The sequence below is a fragment of the Gouania willdenowi genome, chromosome 21 (assembly GCF_900634775.1).
Source record: "Gouania willdenowi chromosome 21, fGouWil2.1, whole genome shotgun sequence".
NCBI lineage: Eukaryota > Metazoa > Chordata > Actinopteri > Blenniiformes > Gobiesocidae > Gouania > Gouania willdenowi.
Window position 1 is genome coordinate 32,335,076 of NC_041064.1, and position 15,895 is coordinate 32,350,970.

General features: G+C 39.4%; 1 protein-coding gene across 1 annotated transcript in view; it reads right to left on the bottom strand.

Annotated features, from left to right (window-relative positions):
• kcnh3 (potassium voltage-gated channel, subfamily H (eag-related), member 3) overlaps positions 1-15,895 on the bottom strand; it is a 152,649-nt gene that overhangs the window by 57,236 nt on the left and 79,518 nt on the right. The window contains exon 2 of the mRNA XM_028436338.1: positions 2,761-2,994. Coding sequence (XP_028292139.1) covers positions 2,761-2,994 — 234 coding nt within the window. The remainder of the gene's footprint in view (positions 1-2,760; positions 2,995-15,895) is intronic.

Sequence of the window (15,895 nt, forward strand, 5' to 3'; positions counted from 1 at the left end):
GCTGTTAATTTCACTCCTTGTGAAACTCACCACGTTTTACATTAATTTTCCAAGTCAGATGCTTTCATACTGGATATTTAGTTCATAGTGTTGTTGACTTGTCGGCGACACTTTCAGGTCAAAACTATTTTCTGAAGGAAAATTCTTAATTAATCCATGCTGTAATCATACATATTGTCTGTACCTGTAGTTGGGTGGAATTTAGAGAGACGGTACTTTTTATCTATAAGGTGGATCAATAACAATGGTAGTTGTGGTAGACATGGTATAGAAGGTATAGTTTGTGGAGAGGGCTGGCTGTTCATTTGCAAAGAAACAACCTTTTATTTTATCTATAGGCCAGCAGTTGCACTTTATTATTTTTTTATATTGCACAAATTATTGCCACAATCAATGAAAAATGATTTTCTCCACTGAATAGTTCAATGAGAAAAAGTGCTCCAGGACTAACTATGGGCTGTGTTCAAAATGTCATCCTAACATACTACTCATACTAAGTTTGACCTCAAAACAAGTGCGTTAACTTTAGATAACATGGAGTATGCGAGTAATACCAGGATGTATACTACTGTATATATATATAGAGAAGTTTTTTAATTATGCACCGTGGGCACACTAGTCATACTCAACTGCCCCATGATGCATTACAATGCGAGCGGAATGTAAACTCATCCTGGGAAAAATCAAACGTCCTCTTTTCAAAACAAAAGCATATCTACTTGTCTTCCATTAGTTTTTTGACATTTTTGTAAATAGGGCTCTTGTTTTGAAGTTAACCGGAAGTTTCATACGTGAGTTTTATGGATCAAATGAGCACATGTTGATTTTCTACTTCTTCACTTTCTCACTTAAAATGTTTCCAGAACTTTCAAATGTGGAGAATCAACAGAGATAATTAGCCTCAGTGTGATTCAGGATTTTCTTGTTGTAGATTCCAAATGCATCTTGGGAAACTTTGAAGTATACTTCAATGGGAACGCTCATCAACCTAATCATACTATAGTATATAGTAGACAGTATATACTCATTGAGTTTGTACTGTATAGTACATAGTGTGCCATTACGAACACAGCCTAGGACAGTTTTCTGTTGTGCATTTTTTTTACTAAAGTAAAGTACTAAAAATGCTAGTTTTCTCTCCCTGGCCGTCATTGTTTCCCTTACTGTCAGCAGTATACATGCAGGACCGTACATGTGGGCGTGCATCAGCATAAGTGGTTCATATGCGCTGCAGTTTGTGTATTTCACAAACACAAAAGTATTGTGGATATGTATTTAATTTGTTGCTTACATTTATTTTAAACTCATGCAGCTGTTATTTTATTTTGTCATTAAAAAAACGAACAAAAAACAACTAGTATTTCGTTATCGCCCAGAAGAGAGGATCGCCACATGCCTTCAATAAACAAAGAATATTTGTTAAGAATATAAATAAACATTTTGAGCCCATATTTGCTTATTTCTTTTGCTCTTTTTGATGCATTTTTGCTTCGTTACTCTCATTTCTGCCACTTCTCCATCCAATTTCAATGCATTTTCTGCACTTATTAACCCTTCCCACTACTTTTCCCCTAATGTTGCATATGTTGACCCATTGTTATTATTATTGTCACATTTGGCCTAGTGGTTAAGGAAGCTGGCGTTGGTTCCTGGTTCAAGCCTCACCTGGGCTATCACAGTGGGATGTTGAGTAAGTTCCTTAACCACGAACAGCTCCCCAGGCGCTGCAAAATGGCTGCTGACTGACCCCCAGGGGATGGGTTAAATTGCAGAGGACAAATTTCAATATATATGTGTAACAACATATATACATGAAGAACAAAGGCTTAAAGACCAGTTTAATTAATTTAATTTTCACCATATTTCATGCTTGTTTTTTGCCAATTTAACCACATTCACGACATGCCCATTATTTGCCAGTTTAAACTAAATGTTCCTACTGTACATTCTCCAACCCCTCCTCCCCCGATTTCTGCCACTTTTAAGCCAATATTGACACTTTGAACCGTTTTTACCACTTTTTCTGTCTGTTTTTGTCCATTCTAATTAGCAACTTTTAACCAATTTTTGTGGTTTTTAAAACTCCATTTCACCACCTTTTTTCCCACCCTTTTTGGTCACTTTGAACACGTTTTATTTCACATTAAAACAATAAGAACTTGCATCTTTAGGTTTGATAGAACAACAATAATAGTAAATTAGACCCAAGCGCTCCTTTCTGCTATAGAACTTAAAATGTTTTCAGAACATTCAAAGGTTGAGAATCAACAGAGATATTTAGTGTGATTCAGGTTTTGGTTGTTGTAGGTTCCTAATGCATCTTGGGAAACTTGGAAGTGTTCTTCACACATATAGTAAATAGTAGACAGTATATACTCATTGAGTTTGTAGTGCATAGTACGGAATGTGCCATTTTGAACACAGTCAAAGACTCATTTTGAATTTATCATGTGATACAGTAATAGGTCATAACAATGGTGAGAGGAATACTTTAGAAAGAGTTTAAATGATAAAACACGGTTGAAGTACTCTTTAACCTGGACAGCGACTAACCATCTGAACATAAGGTAAAGATGAAATCCCGGAGCACAAATTGTCGCCCCCTACAGGTAGATGTATGAATAGGCAGCACTTTGCCACACAAATAAATTCCCTTCAAAATAAAGACACAAGAAGTCCATAATGCATTTTTTGGAGCTGAAGTACAAACTTTAAACCCCTGTTCAGATAATGAAAAACTGTTCAATCATCCGGTCTCACCTTCTTTCTTGTAAAAAACCAGCTCAGTCTTGAATTCCCTCCTATCGTCCAGCGCTCCCTGGATCTGTGCCGTCGAGCGGTCGCTGGTGTCCAGGCCGTACAGGAAGTGACACGCACAGCTCTTCTGCATGAGCTCGGCCCGGGCATAACCAGTGAGCTCACAGAAACCATCAGAGCAGTAGACGATGGGGTAGAGAGACTGGACCTGGGCATTTCCCAGAACAAAGTTACTGTCTGTAAAAGAGAAGAGAGACACAGATAAATATGGCTAAAGTTCAGCTTTTGTCAAAGGAAGGGTTTTGGGTCCAGATCAGCAGAGAAATACTGGATCCAGGTTGGACTCACCTCAGAAACCATCCAGATAACCAACCAATGAGTTCACTGACCCATCTGTCAACCAAGCTAATCAACTCGTCTTGCACCAATATGGATCTGATGATTGATAAAATAATTCTATACATCTCGGGCAGAAAGCCGATAAAAGACTTTGGCTGATCAGTGCAAGTATGAGTACTCAGATTTGAGTACTCCTTCATACAGATTACTGATAGAAGTACCACAATATCACACCTGATACCCGTATCGATATCGGAACATCCCCCCAAAAAAGACTAATAATTTCCCAGAATTTCTGACTTTTAAAAAAGGTCCAAGATACGCGTACCTATTGATACAAATACAAATGCTATGATTGATAAAACAAAACACAATTTTGCTCACATTGTTCTTTCATTCCACATTTGTTGTCACTAACCTTGAAGTAGTACTACACAGCCAACTGTCTAATTCAAGTGTCAAACTCAAGGCCCGGGGACCAAATCCGGCCCTTCAGAGCACCCAATTCAGCCCGCAGGAGAAAGTGAAAATGACGGAGAAAACATGAATCATTGGGTAAATTACAAAATAATTCAGCTGAAAATGGTTATTGAATGAACTTTAATTTTTTTACACAAGCTATTTAGCAAAAACTCAAATTAAATAGAAATTGGTAAAAAAAAAAAAAGAATATATCAAAGGACATTTAAGTATCTGTAACTTATTGCTAACAAGATTGTTATGCTTTCTATACTTTATGTCTAATTGATAACTGGAAGTGCAAACGTGGGCACATTAATGTTGAAAATGTTCCTTTTCACGCCTAAAACCTGTGCCCACTTGTGATCCAACTGGTTTGTGTTTGGCCCTTGAACTAAAAGGAGTTTGACACCCCTGGTCTAACTGATAAATCAAATATAATTGGTTACAATTGCGTCAATGGTCTCAGACGCAGCTTGGTTTCGATAACCTTTCCAAAGATAAACTGCTTACTTCTACTAACAGTGTATGAACAGTTTTCGATTGTAATAAATATTTGACTCTGGCGCTAATGTTTCAGTCCCAGCAGAAAAAAACCTCAGATGATTGAAACTTCACACACTGGGCAGATTCAATCCAAACCATTTGATATCAGACTTTGAAACAAACCGTGTTAGACATTGTGGAACCCTCACAGAAACGCTGTGGGCTCCAATCTATCAAATATTCAGATCATAAAAGCAGCCTCGGTGTGAGGGACAACGCATGGCTGGAGGCACGGCTGCTGGTTTACAGAGCGAGGAATCGATCAGGAAGGAGAGAACATGTTCAGGCTCACCGTGAAGCCTCGTGAGCCTTCATTAACTGCACCAACTTTGATAGGCTGTGTGCTTCACACATGCTGCTGTTGAACGGTGGTCAGCTCAAAGATGAATGTGTGCTTGATAATCAATAGCTGTCAGTTAATAGCTGTGGGGCGGGCGTGTGAAAATGAACCATTCATTCCTCATCAATTCTCAGGCCTATCACTTCAATAATTAACAACTGTGTGTGCACCCATCATGATTAATTCATTTTTCAATTATAACCATTTGCTAAGATTTCTGTTAATTTAGTTGGCTTAATATTTACTATTCTACATCCCTCATCTATTATTTAAATTTATTTGAATTTACTTATTTTAACATTTCTTCTATTTTTCATGTCTGTATTAAATGTATCTTTAATTTGTTAATATTAAATTAATCAATTTAAATAACCCCGGGTCCATCCTTTATTATCATGTCTCATCTTATCATATGTAGGAAATTCTATAAAAACATTCATTTACAATTTAAACACAAAACTGGGGAATGAAGTTACAGATACAAAAACGGATTTAACAATTATTAAAATATGTTTCATATCAGGTTTTCTTCTTCTCTTCAGGATCATTTTACTATTTAAAAAGAATTTGAAATCCAGGGGTATACTGACAGAAAAAAGGCTAGACGCCCACACCAAAAATATTAATACCAATATATTCATAGATAACAAAGCCTAACAAGGTAACAAAGAGATTAGAAATGAGGGATAGATCATATTTTTAGTATATTTTACAGCTGATTTAAGACAGTGGTTCTCAAAATGTTCAGGCCACAACCCCCAGGGACCCCCACTGTAGACATGAACATTGAAGAACAGTCATGGGGAGACAGGGCCATCTAAAAAAAAGGGGAGAGATTGTTGGGGGTCCATCCATAAAGTCAGCAAAATAATGGTCCATTGTTCTATGAATCTGTGATAACCACATTTATTTATAAATCTGAATAATATCCACTGTTATCCAGGAAGTTTACTATTATTTGGGTCATTGTATATAGTCATCTTAAATATGTAAATCCTTGTTTTAATCAGAAATAAAATGGCTTAAAAGTGACCAAAAACGGTGGAAAAGGTGGTGAAATAGGATTAAAAAAAACAGTAGAGAGGCCAAAACTGACAGAAAAAGTGGTTTAAAAGGTTTCAAAGTGTCCATATTGGCTTAAAAGTAGGAGCAATTAGTTTAAACTGGCAAAGAATGGGCATGACAAATACGATTGGATTGGCAAAAATAAGTGTGAAATATGGTGAAAAGAGGTTAAAAGTGAGAATAAATGAGTAACATATGCGACCTTAGGTGGGAAAAATTAGTAGAAAGGGTTCATAAGTGCCAAAAAACGTCTTGAAAGTGAAAAACGTGCAGAAAAGGCATTGAAAGTTGAAAGAGAAGTGGCAGAAATGGGAGTAATGCAATAAAAGGAGCAAAATGTGCAAGAAACAGTGATGAAAATATGTTAAATTATGGCAAGTTTGCTGTAGTTGCAGAAAACGGGTAAACATTAGCAAAAATGGGCTCAAATTGTTCTGAAAATATTCTTAGTTTCTTCTCATATGGAGACCCCTTCCCACTGGATCACGACCCCAAATGGAGTCCTGGTTGAGAACCCCCACCCAAAGCAACCAATAGCCAGTGGTGTGGTTGAGGTGTGTTTAAACTTTGAGGGATCAGCAAGAAAAAGAAGCGAAATTAGGGGGGAAACTGGGGGAAAGGGTTTATAAGTGTCAGAAATATCTTGTGGAAAAAAATTGCAGAAAAGGCATTGAAATTTGATGGAGAAGTGACAAAAATGAGAGTAATGTAGCAAAATGCATTAAAAGGAACAAAAATGTGGCAAAAAACAGTGATGAAAATAGGTTTAAACAAGCAAGTTGTTCAAAAAATAAAGTTTCTTTAAGACATCTGGCGACCCCCCTTCTCAGTGTCTTGCGACCCCAAGTTTGAGAACCTCTGTCATAAGACATGCTAACAGAATGCTAACACAAGAGGAACAGTACATTTTATAGGGCTATTTATCAATTGCTCAGTAATTGTGATTATTTGTAATTGAACTTTAGTAAATGAAAATGTACATAATTGACTTTCAGGGGAAAATAATAGTAATTTAATTGTAAGAGGAAAAAATGCAAGTCAACGTAATCGTAATTGAAGATGAATAGTTGTAGGTGTAATTGTAATTTTAAAATGTAATTGACCCCAATCCTGCTTCAAACTAAAGTCAATTATTTTCCAGAAACTCTTCCATGAAGGTGAGTTTGCAGAAAGTGCTGTTGGTTGTGTTTGCAGGCTCTCAGAGGGTTTGTGCATGTCTAATAGATACCATCTTTTATTTATATCTGCACTTCTGCACTTGATATATGGATGTGATGGGATTAAAAAGCAGCCCGATGGTCTGGTTTTAATCCACACAGTCATTCTTCTCCCAAACTCCCTCTACCAGTGCCCAGCAGCAGCAGCAGCCGCAGCAGCAGTCGGGCCCTCTGCACTTCAAACACAGCATTTCACAGACAGAGTAAAAAACCAGCAGAGCTCAGAGTGTGGATGGTATTAAGAGGACGGACTGAGTCTCTGCTCAGGGATTCTGGAAGCATACAGCCACAGAAACTCATGAATTAATGTTCACATGTGTTTCATAAAGTGCATCTACTGCTTTAAACAAATGATTTCACACCAGCTCAGTTTGGTCTGGATAAAGAAGTGATGGCGTTTCACAGAAATGTGAAACAGACTGTGAGCAAAATCAGTCAAATGAAATGAAAGCACATTTTCTGCTGAAATCATTTGGGTTTGTTGAGTTTGATCTCCTGTTGCTCAGGAGGAACCTGCAGATCTTTCTCCAGCATCCACCAGCTTGTAGTATTTTCAACAAAAGAAATCCTTAAAAATCAAGACAAATGCACTTCATGCGTTCCTTTGTTCCCACTGCCACCAGACTGTTTAATTCTGCTGTTAAACCCAATAATGTCACTACATTTGTTGTGTTTTTATTGTTCTTTTTTTCTAATTTATGTTTTTTCCACAGATCCTACATTTGCACTCCATGAATTTCATTGTATAGCGCATTTCATACACAAGGAAATTCGATGTGCTTTACTTTTTTGCGCATGCAACATTTTTCATAATGCTTTACTTAAAAAAACATATAGCTTTAAATAACTACCTGATTGTTTTACTGCTTATCCCCTGACATCTAAAGTTCTATTTAAGTTATTTCAGAGAAAAGTGAGACAAGTTTCAAGTTTCCATCGCTTATTTATCTTGTAGAGTATGTCGATTAGGGTGACCATGTTTTGATTTCCAAAAAAAAGGACACTTAGGAAGACCTCAGCATTCTCAAAAAGTACTCGACGTTTTCTTAAATTTAACGGCAAAATACAACATCAATAAATAAGTTGTTATTGCCCTTACATGACACTGACTGTAAAGAGCAACTCCAGAAACTGGTGGAAATTCTCAGATAAAGCAAATATTAGCAGAGTTACAGTGTTTTAAACTGACGTGTTCCCCGAGATGCCTTCAGGGTCCTAGAGTAATCCTAGAGTAAATCCGGACGTATGATCACCATATTGTTGTTGGCATCACAAATGGTAGAAACAAGGGGCGTTCAAGGAAAGTTATTTTATTTTTTAATAATTAAATAATATCTGAAAAGATCTGAATAAAACAGCCGAGTGACACCACTCCTTTCAATCATACGCAGTAGAGAAAAAAACTTTGATTTAAAAATGTACCATGTGATGCTGACTTCAGCTCTGCTGCTGTTTGCTCCACTTCTTTACAGCATAACAACTAAAAGCAGTTTACTGTTTACTGTGAACTATCTGACCTGTGTCCATGATCAAACCCATTCACAGATTTATACACCAGCAGCAGAACTTTAAAGTCTATTCTGAGGCTGACAGGGAGCCAGTGGAAAGACTTTAAAACTGGAGTTATGAAGTTACTTATGTTGGTATTAATTTTTGTTTCTCACTGTCTGCTCTTTTTTTTATTGTGCTGCTGCAGCAAGCAAATTTCACCCTCTGGGGATCACTGATGGTGTATTTAATTCTACTCTGTTCTATTCTAATTACTCAAACAAAGAAATACAGACTGTCAAACAAGATGGAGAAATCAGCATTTATTAGTGTTGTAACAATTTGTTTTAGCAACGACTCGATTCGAATCACAATTCGTTGGTGCCGATTCGATTCAAGGATGATATTGTTTAATTTAGAAGAATTTGATCTGAAATGATTCAGTGACAATCAGTAAATTTGAAGTTAAAATAATAATTCAACCAGTGTGAGTGAAATAAATCCCTGGATACCGTGCAGTACAGGTGAGATTTTATAGATTCCTGTTGTTTCTTCTCATCTATAAATTAATTATGAACATAAACAAACAAGTAAATAACATTTACTGTCAAATAAATTCACATTTTATCTGAATAAAGTCCAAACAACACTGTTTAAATTAACAGAATGTTAACCTTTCTGCTCTCATTTTCAATAAATCAATACATTTTCAATAAAAATACATATTACGTTTACCTGACTCTTCTGCTTGTATTTTAAACAAAATAATAATAAAATATTATTATCAAAAATGAAGTGCAACCAACATCTGTTCAGGTGCAATGAGCAGTGGTTGAAACAGATATTTTTTCCTTTTAAGTTGTTGGTGAATCTGAGGCTTCTGCAGAGCTAATGCTAACAAGCTAACGTCTTTATTATTAAAAGCGCTTTGAAAACACATCCATATGAAGTCTGCTGTGCTTAAATCTAATCCATTAAGTTTTAAAAAGATTTTAGATCGATTAATGTCATCTGGAAGGCCAACTTGCCGAGCACAGATCTATGAAGTTGGATCGTAGGAACATATATTGATTCATCGATCCAATGGATGAATTGTTGCACCCTTAGTATTTATGTATGAGAACAGCTCCTGGTCCATGAGCCAGAGCATCGAGCAGTCTGTTATTTACAGGCACTCCGTGTTTACAAAGCAAATATTTTTTTCCGGAGGGTGTTTGAAATGTGATCGATGGTGAGTGTACGAGTTGAGACGGAAATGTAGCGTCAAGGGATCATCCAGGAAACACGCCTGAAGGCCGGCAGCGCCTCGCTTTTGATGAATTATCCAACACTGTGCATGTGTGTGTGTGTGTGTGTGCTTTAGTGAATGAGCAGCTTTCATTGATCGTTGCTGCTCACTCATTGGCTCACAGCAGCTCAATTAAAATCAGAACACATTTCCTTAGTTTATGGGGATCATTGTTGGTTTTCCAAGAAGGAAGCCTTGAAAAAAAGTGAAACATTACCCAAGGTTTCAACGTTTAGAAAATTGCTGCATTTTCATCAATTTTCAAAATGTATGAATCTGTTTTTTATATCGGTGTTATCAAAAATCTTCTTTTAATCAAAAGTATCCTCCTTTCAGACACTCATTACCTTAACCTTCCTATTATCCTTGGGGTCAATTGGACCTCATTGAATGTTTTATTATTTAAAAAATAATAGTTCACTTTTTTGCATCATATTTCATGACTTTTTCTAATGTGATGGGTACAACTGATTAAGCATAAAAATATCATGATATTTTTCAATGTGCTAAACACATTATTTTATATGTTTCTCTGGGGTCCCCACACCTGCAGGTGCAGTCGATACATTTGAGTTGATACACGAAAGGAGATAAAAATAAATATGTTTATATGAGCAAATGGGGGGGGAATGTCACCAACATCAATCAATAGGGATGTAACGATTAATCGTAAGGCAGTTAAAAATCAATTCGTAGGTATCACGATTGACGTCGATACTTTGAAAATTGAATCGCAGTACTTTTTTTAAACAGCAGAGGGCGCTAAATATATTTATCCCTTCTCTTGTCCAGCAGTGTACGCGGTTGGCAGAATCTGCTTCTACTTTCTTTTTGGCCGCCTTCTACTCTTAAACATGTTCATAAATTTTTCCTTACCCGTTTAGCACCAAAAGAATATCTGTAATATTACCTATCTATAAAAGTCACGTTTTTCTATTAGCTCTGTCTGCTAGTATAGCATCTCTTCTTCACTGCAAGAATCTGCATGCCAACTGACCACTGGGTTACCAGCGCCCTCTGCTGGTCCAAAGAAATATCTGACCTAAATCAGTTCAATAACTGTTTTTTTTTTTTTTTAAGTCCAATTGTTAAGGCACAAAAAACATTTTCAGTTGCACTTTTAAAAAGAAAAAAACTATTATGCAGTCTTGCATTGTTTACTATAGAACCAGAATTTAAATGAATAGGCTTCGGGGTGGTGCCCTTTGCTGGGGGGCGGCTCTAGCTGTTCCGGTGGTTAAGGTCGGCATCGGCCGCTTGGTAGGTCTGTCCTGCTATCTGCGGGCTGGGGGGTGGATGGGTTCTGTGCCTTTGGCTGGGGGCTGCTGCTCCGCATCGATTGTGTGTCGTTGGGATGCCTCTCTCTCGCGGTGGCGGCCGCCAGTCGCTCTTGCGCAGGGGGGGGGCATTGCCCCGTGGCTTGCGCTGTCCGGTGGGGGGCGGGAACTGGGTTGCTGTTCTTGCACCGTCTGGGGCTATGTGGTCTTGCTGGGTTGTGGCCTGTTCATGGGCTGGGGTGCGGGGGCGCCCCCCACGGGGGTTTGGCCCGGGGGCTCGCCCTTGGGGGTTCCCTGTTCTGCGGTGGTGCCCCTAGGGCCCGGTGGGCCTGGCCGGCTGGCTGGGCCGGCCCTAGCGGGGGTCTTCCGGGGCAGGTGGTGAGGGCCGCGCCCTGCTATGCCTGCGGGTGCGGCGCCGGGTGGCCCGGCTTGGGCGGCGCCCTGTGAGCCGGGCTCTGCAGTATGGCTGGGCCCTTTGGTGGGGGGTGGGGGGGCTGTCTAGGGCTCATCGCGCGGGCGGCATCAAGGAAAGGCGATCTGGCGCGCTCTGGGGTGTTTGGTCGGTGCGTCTGGGGGCCGGCGGGGCAACTTGCAGCATCCCCTTGGTGCCCTTGGCGACTGTGGGCATGGTTGCTGTCCCTGGGGGCGCTTCTCTCGGTGCTGCTTCCGTTCCGGGTCCTTCTGGCCTGGGGTCCGGTCCCTGCTGGCTCTGGGCCCGCCGGCGGGCGCCCGCTGGCTGCCCATTCGGCGCGGCTCTGGCCGTCTGCTGGGCATGGGCCTTGGCTCCTCTGCTGGGGTCTCGGGCGGGGGGCTCTCTGGGCCCTCCCCTCGGGGGTTGGGTGCTTGAGTGTGGGTGGGTGGGGGGGAGGGATGCTGGCGGGGGGCCTTGGGGTTGGGGTCGGTGGCGGGATGCGCTGGGTGCTCGGCTGCTTGGGGCTTCCTCGGATGTGTGTGTGGGGGGCGGTGGCTGCCTCTCGGCCTGGGATCTTGGGGGCGTCTGCGGGGTTGCTCGGCTGTGGGTAGGTGGCCTGGGGCTCCCTGGCCCCCACTCTTTCTGCTGGCCTGGCTACATCTGCTGGCCCGGGGCAGTTCCTGGGTTTGCGGTAACGGTTTTTGCACATATACTGGTATACGATGCACTGGCACGCCTTGGGATGTGGGATAAAACTCATACTGGGCTTAACTTTAGACATGTTAATCCCAAATACCTTTAGGTACTACCACTCACTCATTCCCCCTGTTCACAGCCACCATTATTATAGCTAAGCTTCACACTTGTCACTATACTGGCTTGATTACACAGCATAAGCACAATATATTCTACAACTTTACATCTCACCCTCACAGTATAACAATCTATTCTTCCCCACCCTTTTTATTTCCTATCTTGAGTCTCTCCTCCCTGCTCCCTTATCCCTCCCCCTCCACTTAGGTGTAACACTGCTCTCCCTTTTTATATCCTCCCTATAATAAAAGATTTCTTACCCTTCCTTAGGGAGGGCTGGTGATGGTCACAAATAAGCAATAAAATATATCAATTTATTTTATTGCAATAACAAAACATGCATTTCTGTCTCATAATGATTCCACTTCTTGTAGTGTTGACCTTTGACAGCATGTGCAGACAAGGTAAAAAAAAAAGAAAGAATAAAAATAATTAATAGGCTTCTTCTTCATTTGTATTATTCCTTTATTTATTTCATTCAATATTTATTTTTAGTTAAATTGCATTGTTTTGAATAGTTTATCAAGGGATTCTTTTGATAATGAAAAATAAAAGGAAAATAGTACAGTATTTTCTAGGTTTTTTTATTCATTTTTAGTCATTTGTCTACAGTCCCATTTTGTAAAATAAATCGTGACAGAATCGTATCGTGAACCCAGTATCGTGAATCGAATCGTATCGGGAGTTGAGTGAATCGTTACATCCCTATCAATCAATATGGTTCATTCTCTGGGTCATGAATGTGCACCCCTAATTAGAAAAGATTAGCAAATATCCCTGGGGTCAGATTGACCCCAAGAGTAAAATGTGTAATATTTGAGGATAATAGGGGGTTAAACAAATCTTTAGGAATTGTCTGGGTTTTCATCATTTCAAATATGACAAATTATTAAATATATATATATATATTTTATGTTTCATATAAAACACTTTTATGAATATGTCACACATACTTTGTTCAAAAGGAGCTTTTAAACATTTCACTCATCTCTAACACTAGTGCTATGTTCTCTTTAATTTTCGGGGTCGACAATCATTCAACTTTGATTTGAGTTTCAATCTGTAGGGTTGTTGACCCTGTCTCTGTTAGAAACAAACACTTCAGGCTAATTACAGCGGAGCAGCTCTTGATTTCTTCAAACAGCAACAGCTGCGACGCTCAGATTTCAGCGTTTCTGGGAAACATCAGGTGTAACAGCTCAGATGTGGTAAAAAAATGCTAATGCAACCGAATCAGGCCAACCTTCAGGTGAACCAGGCTTTTATTCACCATATCGTGAAAAAACGGTTCTATTTGACAGGTGACCTTTGACCTTGCAGTGAGTAACCAAAGTCTGCACGTGTTTCCTGATGGATCTACTGACCTGAGTTCAGTTTAAATGGGCTGACCTCTGACACTGGAAACACATTAACCCCAGAGGCTTTTTTTTTTTTTTGTCTTTTATTTTTTGAAAAAGAACCCCAGCTCATGAGGTTCCATCAAATTTAAGTGACCCCTGAAAGCACAATATAAAATTTAAAGGCGCAGTCTGCAACTCTTATAAAAGTGACTTTTTGTTATATTTGCTAAAGCTGTCACTATGTAAGGACAGCTTTACATCTAATTCTAAAAAGACAATTTGAATTAATAGGCGGACCTAAAAACACATCACCTTACCCTTTTTTATGAATGACTTTCGGGAGCATTTGTAGAGAATAGAATGCTTGTAAAGTACTTGGAAAATGGAGAATGTAAAAAAAACCTCAGCATTAGCAATAGTCGTTACATACAGTGAGAGAAAACTCCGCTATAGCATTGTTTTGATTGAGAGATCCAGAAAGTGAGTTTCTCGCCTTCCTTCCTTTAATATGAGTTAGTATTACACTTATTTGTGTTTCTCTAAAAGGGATGAGACCTGTTATAAGTTTTCTATTCTAAATGTTAATATTGAGTAGCTTTGGTACTTTTTAACTGAATTTAAAGATCGTGTAAATTAAATTCCGCCATTTTATTCTAAACACATTAAATAGGTCATAAATGTATTCCTTAAAACATGTAAAAAGCCATTCAACCATTAATTATTTAATTGTGGAGCTAGACTTTACACACTGTGTTTCAAATTTCTGTGTTCAGGATTTAATGGGCGGGACAGAAATCATAGCCGCGCTACGTAACAGAGCCATCATTAACATAAACCCAACCCAACTTTTACCGCCTCCAGCGGGCACAATTCAGCCTCTAGCCGAAAACAAACCACACATTTGGACTCGGGGGAATAAAACGCGTCTGCTGATGATACATTTTCCATGAAATTAGCACTTTTTTTACACCGCGATGGTGTGTTTCGTCTCTAGCAGGCGCAGTTCTGACTCTACCTCGGAGAGATGCACATTTTCAGACTCGGGTGGAGCTGACACCTTGTTTGGCCCGATCCGAGCACTTTTGGAAAACCAATGGGAGAAGCAGTAATGACACTGGAGGCACTTTCACACTGCTCTCTCCCATAGACACAGTACAACTTGTGGGCGTGGTTCCAGCGCCTCTAACTGACACGCCCCCAGCGGTTCAGAGCAGAGAGAAGTGCTTGTTTTTCCATGATTTTGAGACCTAATTTTATATACTTAGCGAGTATACTTTTTTCATCTTTTAACTTTGGCTCAGTGGTCAATGACACATGTTTCTGTGGCGTGACAAACTTATAACACAAATCTATTTCTGCTTCACTTGGACTTTAAAGTGTAACTAAACCCTCATGTTTTTGCTGATCTGCCACTGGGGGGAAATTCAAAAAATGCCTTAATTAAGGGTGGGGCTCCTGGAAAAATAGAATATGTCCATCCATCCATTTTCTTACCCGCTTATTCCCGTTTAACAGGGTCGCGGGGGTCTGCCGGTGCCAATCTCCGGCTCTCATAGGGCGCTTGGCGGGGGTACACCCTGGACAGGGCGCCAGTCCATCACAGGACAACACAGACACAGACAACCATTCACTCTCTCATTCACTCCTATGGGCAATTTAGAGACTCCAATCAACCTTACAGTCATGTTTTTGGATTGTGGGAGGAAGCCGGAGTACCCGGAGGAAACCCACGCAGCACGGGGAGAACATGCAAACTCCACACAGAAAGGACCCAAGTGTCCACCCCAGGGCTTGAACCCAGGACCTTCTTGCTGTGAGGCGGACGTGCTAACCACTAAGAAATAGAATATGTATAATATGTAATGTGATATTTTTGGTGTTCTCTCTGTCTGTGTATGCCTTGTGTGATAAAGACCAGTACTTGTGTCTGTTGTAGCCTATTGATCAATTGATTGATTTAGCACATGCGCTAAAACCCAATACATCTGGGTTGTATAAAGTAATTGTTATGTCCACATCAAATAAGCAATAAATAAATGAAATGTGTTGAAGACACAAGGGAAATTTACTACACTAATAAACACAACAGTAAAGGCTGTAAGTCAGGATGGCTTTGGATTCATCAGCTGAGGTGTAATGATAGATCCTATACGTAGAAGTACTGTTACTTGATTGAAATTGTACTAAAGTAATAGTACATCTAAGTCATACATAAAATACTCAAGTACAAGTAAATAGTAGCTCAATTAAATAGTACTCAAAGTAAAAGATACTAGTTACTTTCACCCCTTCATGTTTATTTTTGGTAATAAATCTTGCCACAGTTCCCTTGTATACAGTAAACATCTCATGTATATACTTAAAAAGGAAGATAATAATCATGCACAATTGGAACTTACTTTATTTCCCACAAAGGCATCTGTAAAAAATAAAATGTTTGTCAAATTGTAAACGTATGTTTTTGAATAAAATAACACCAATGAATTCAATTCAAAATCAAAAAAATTCCCAGGCTTTCAGTATAGCTACATTTATGAGCTCTAACACAGTGCTT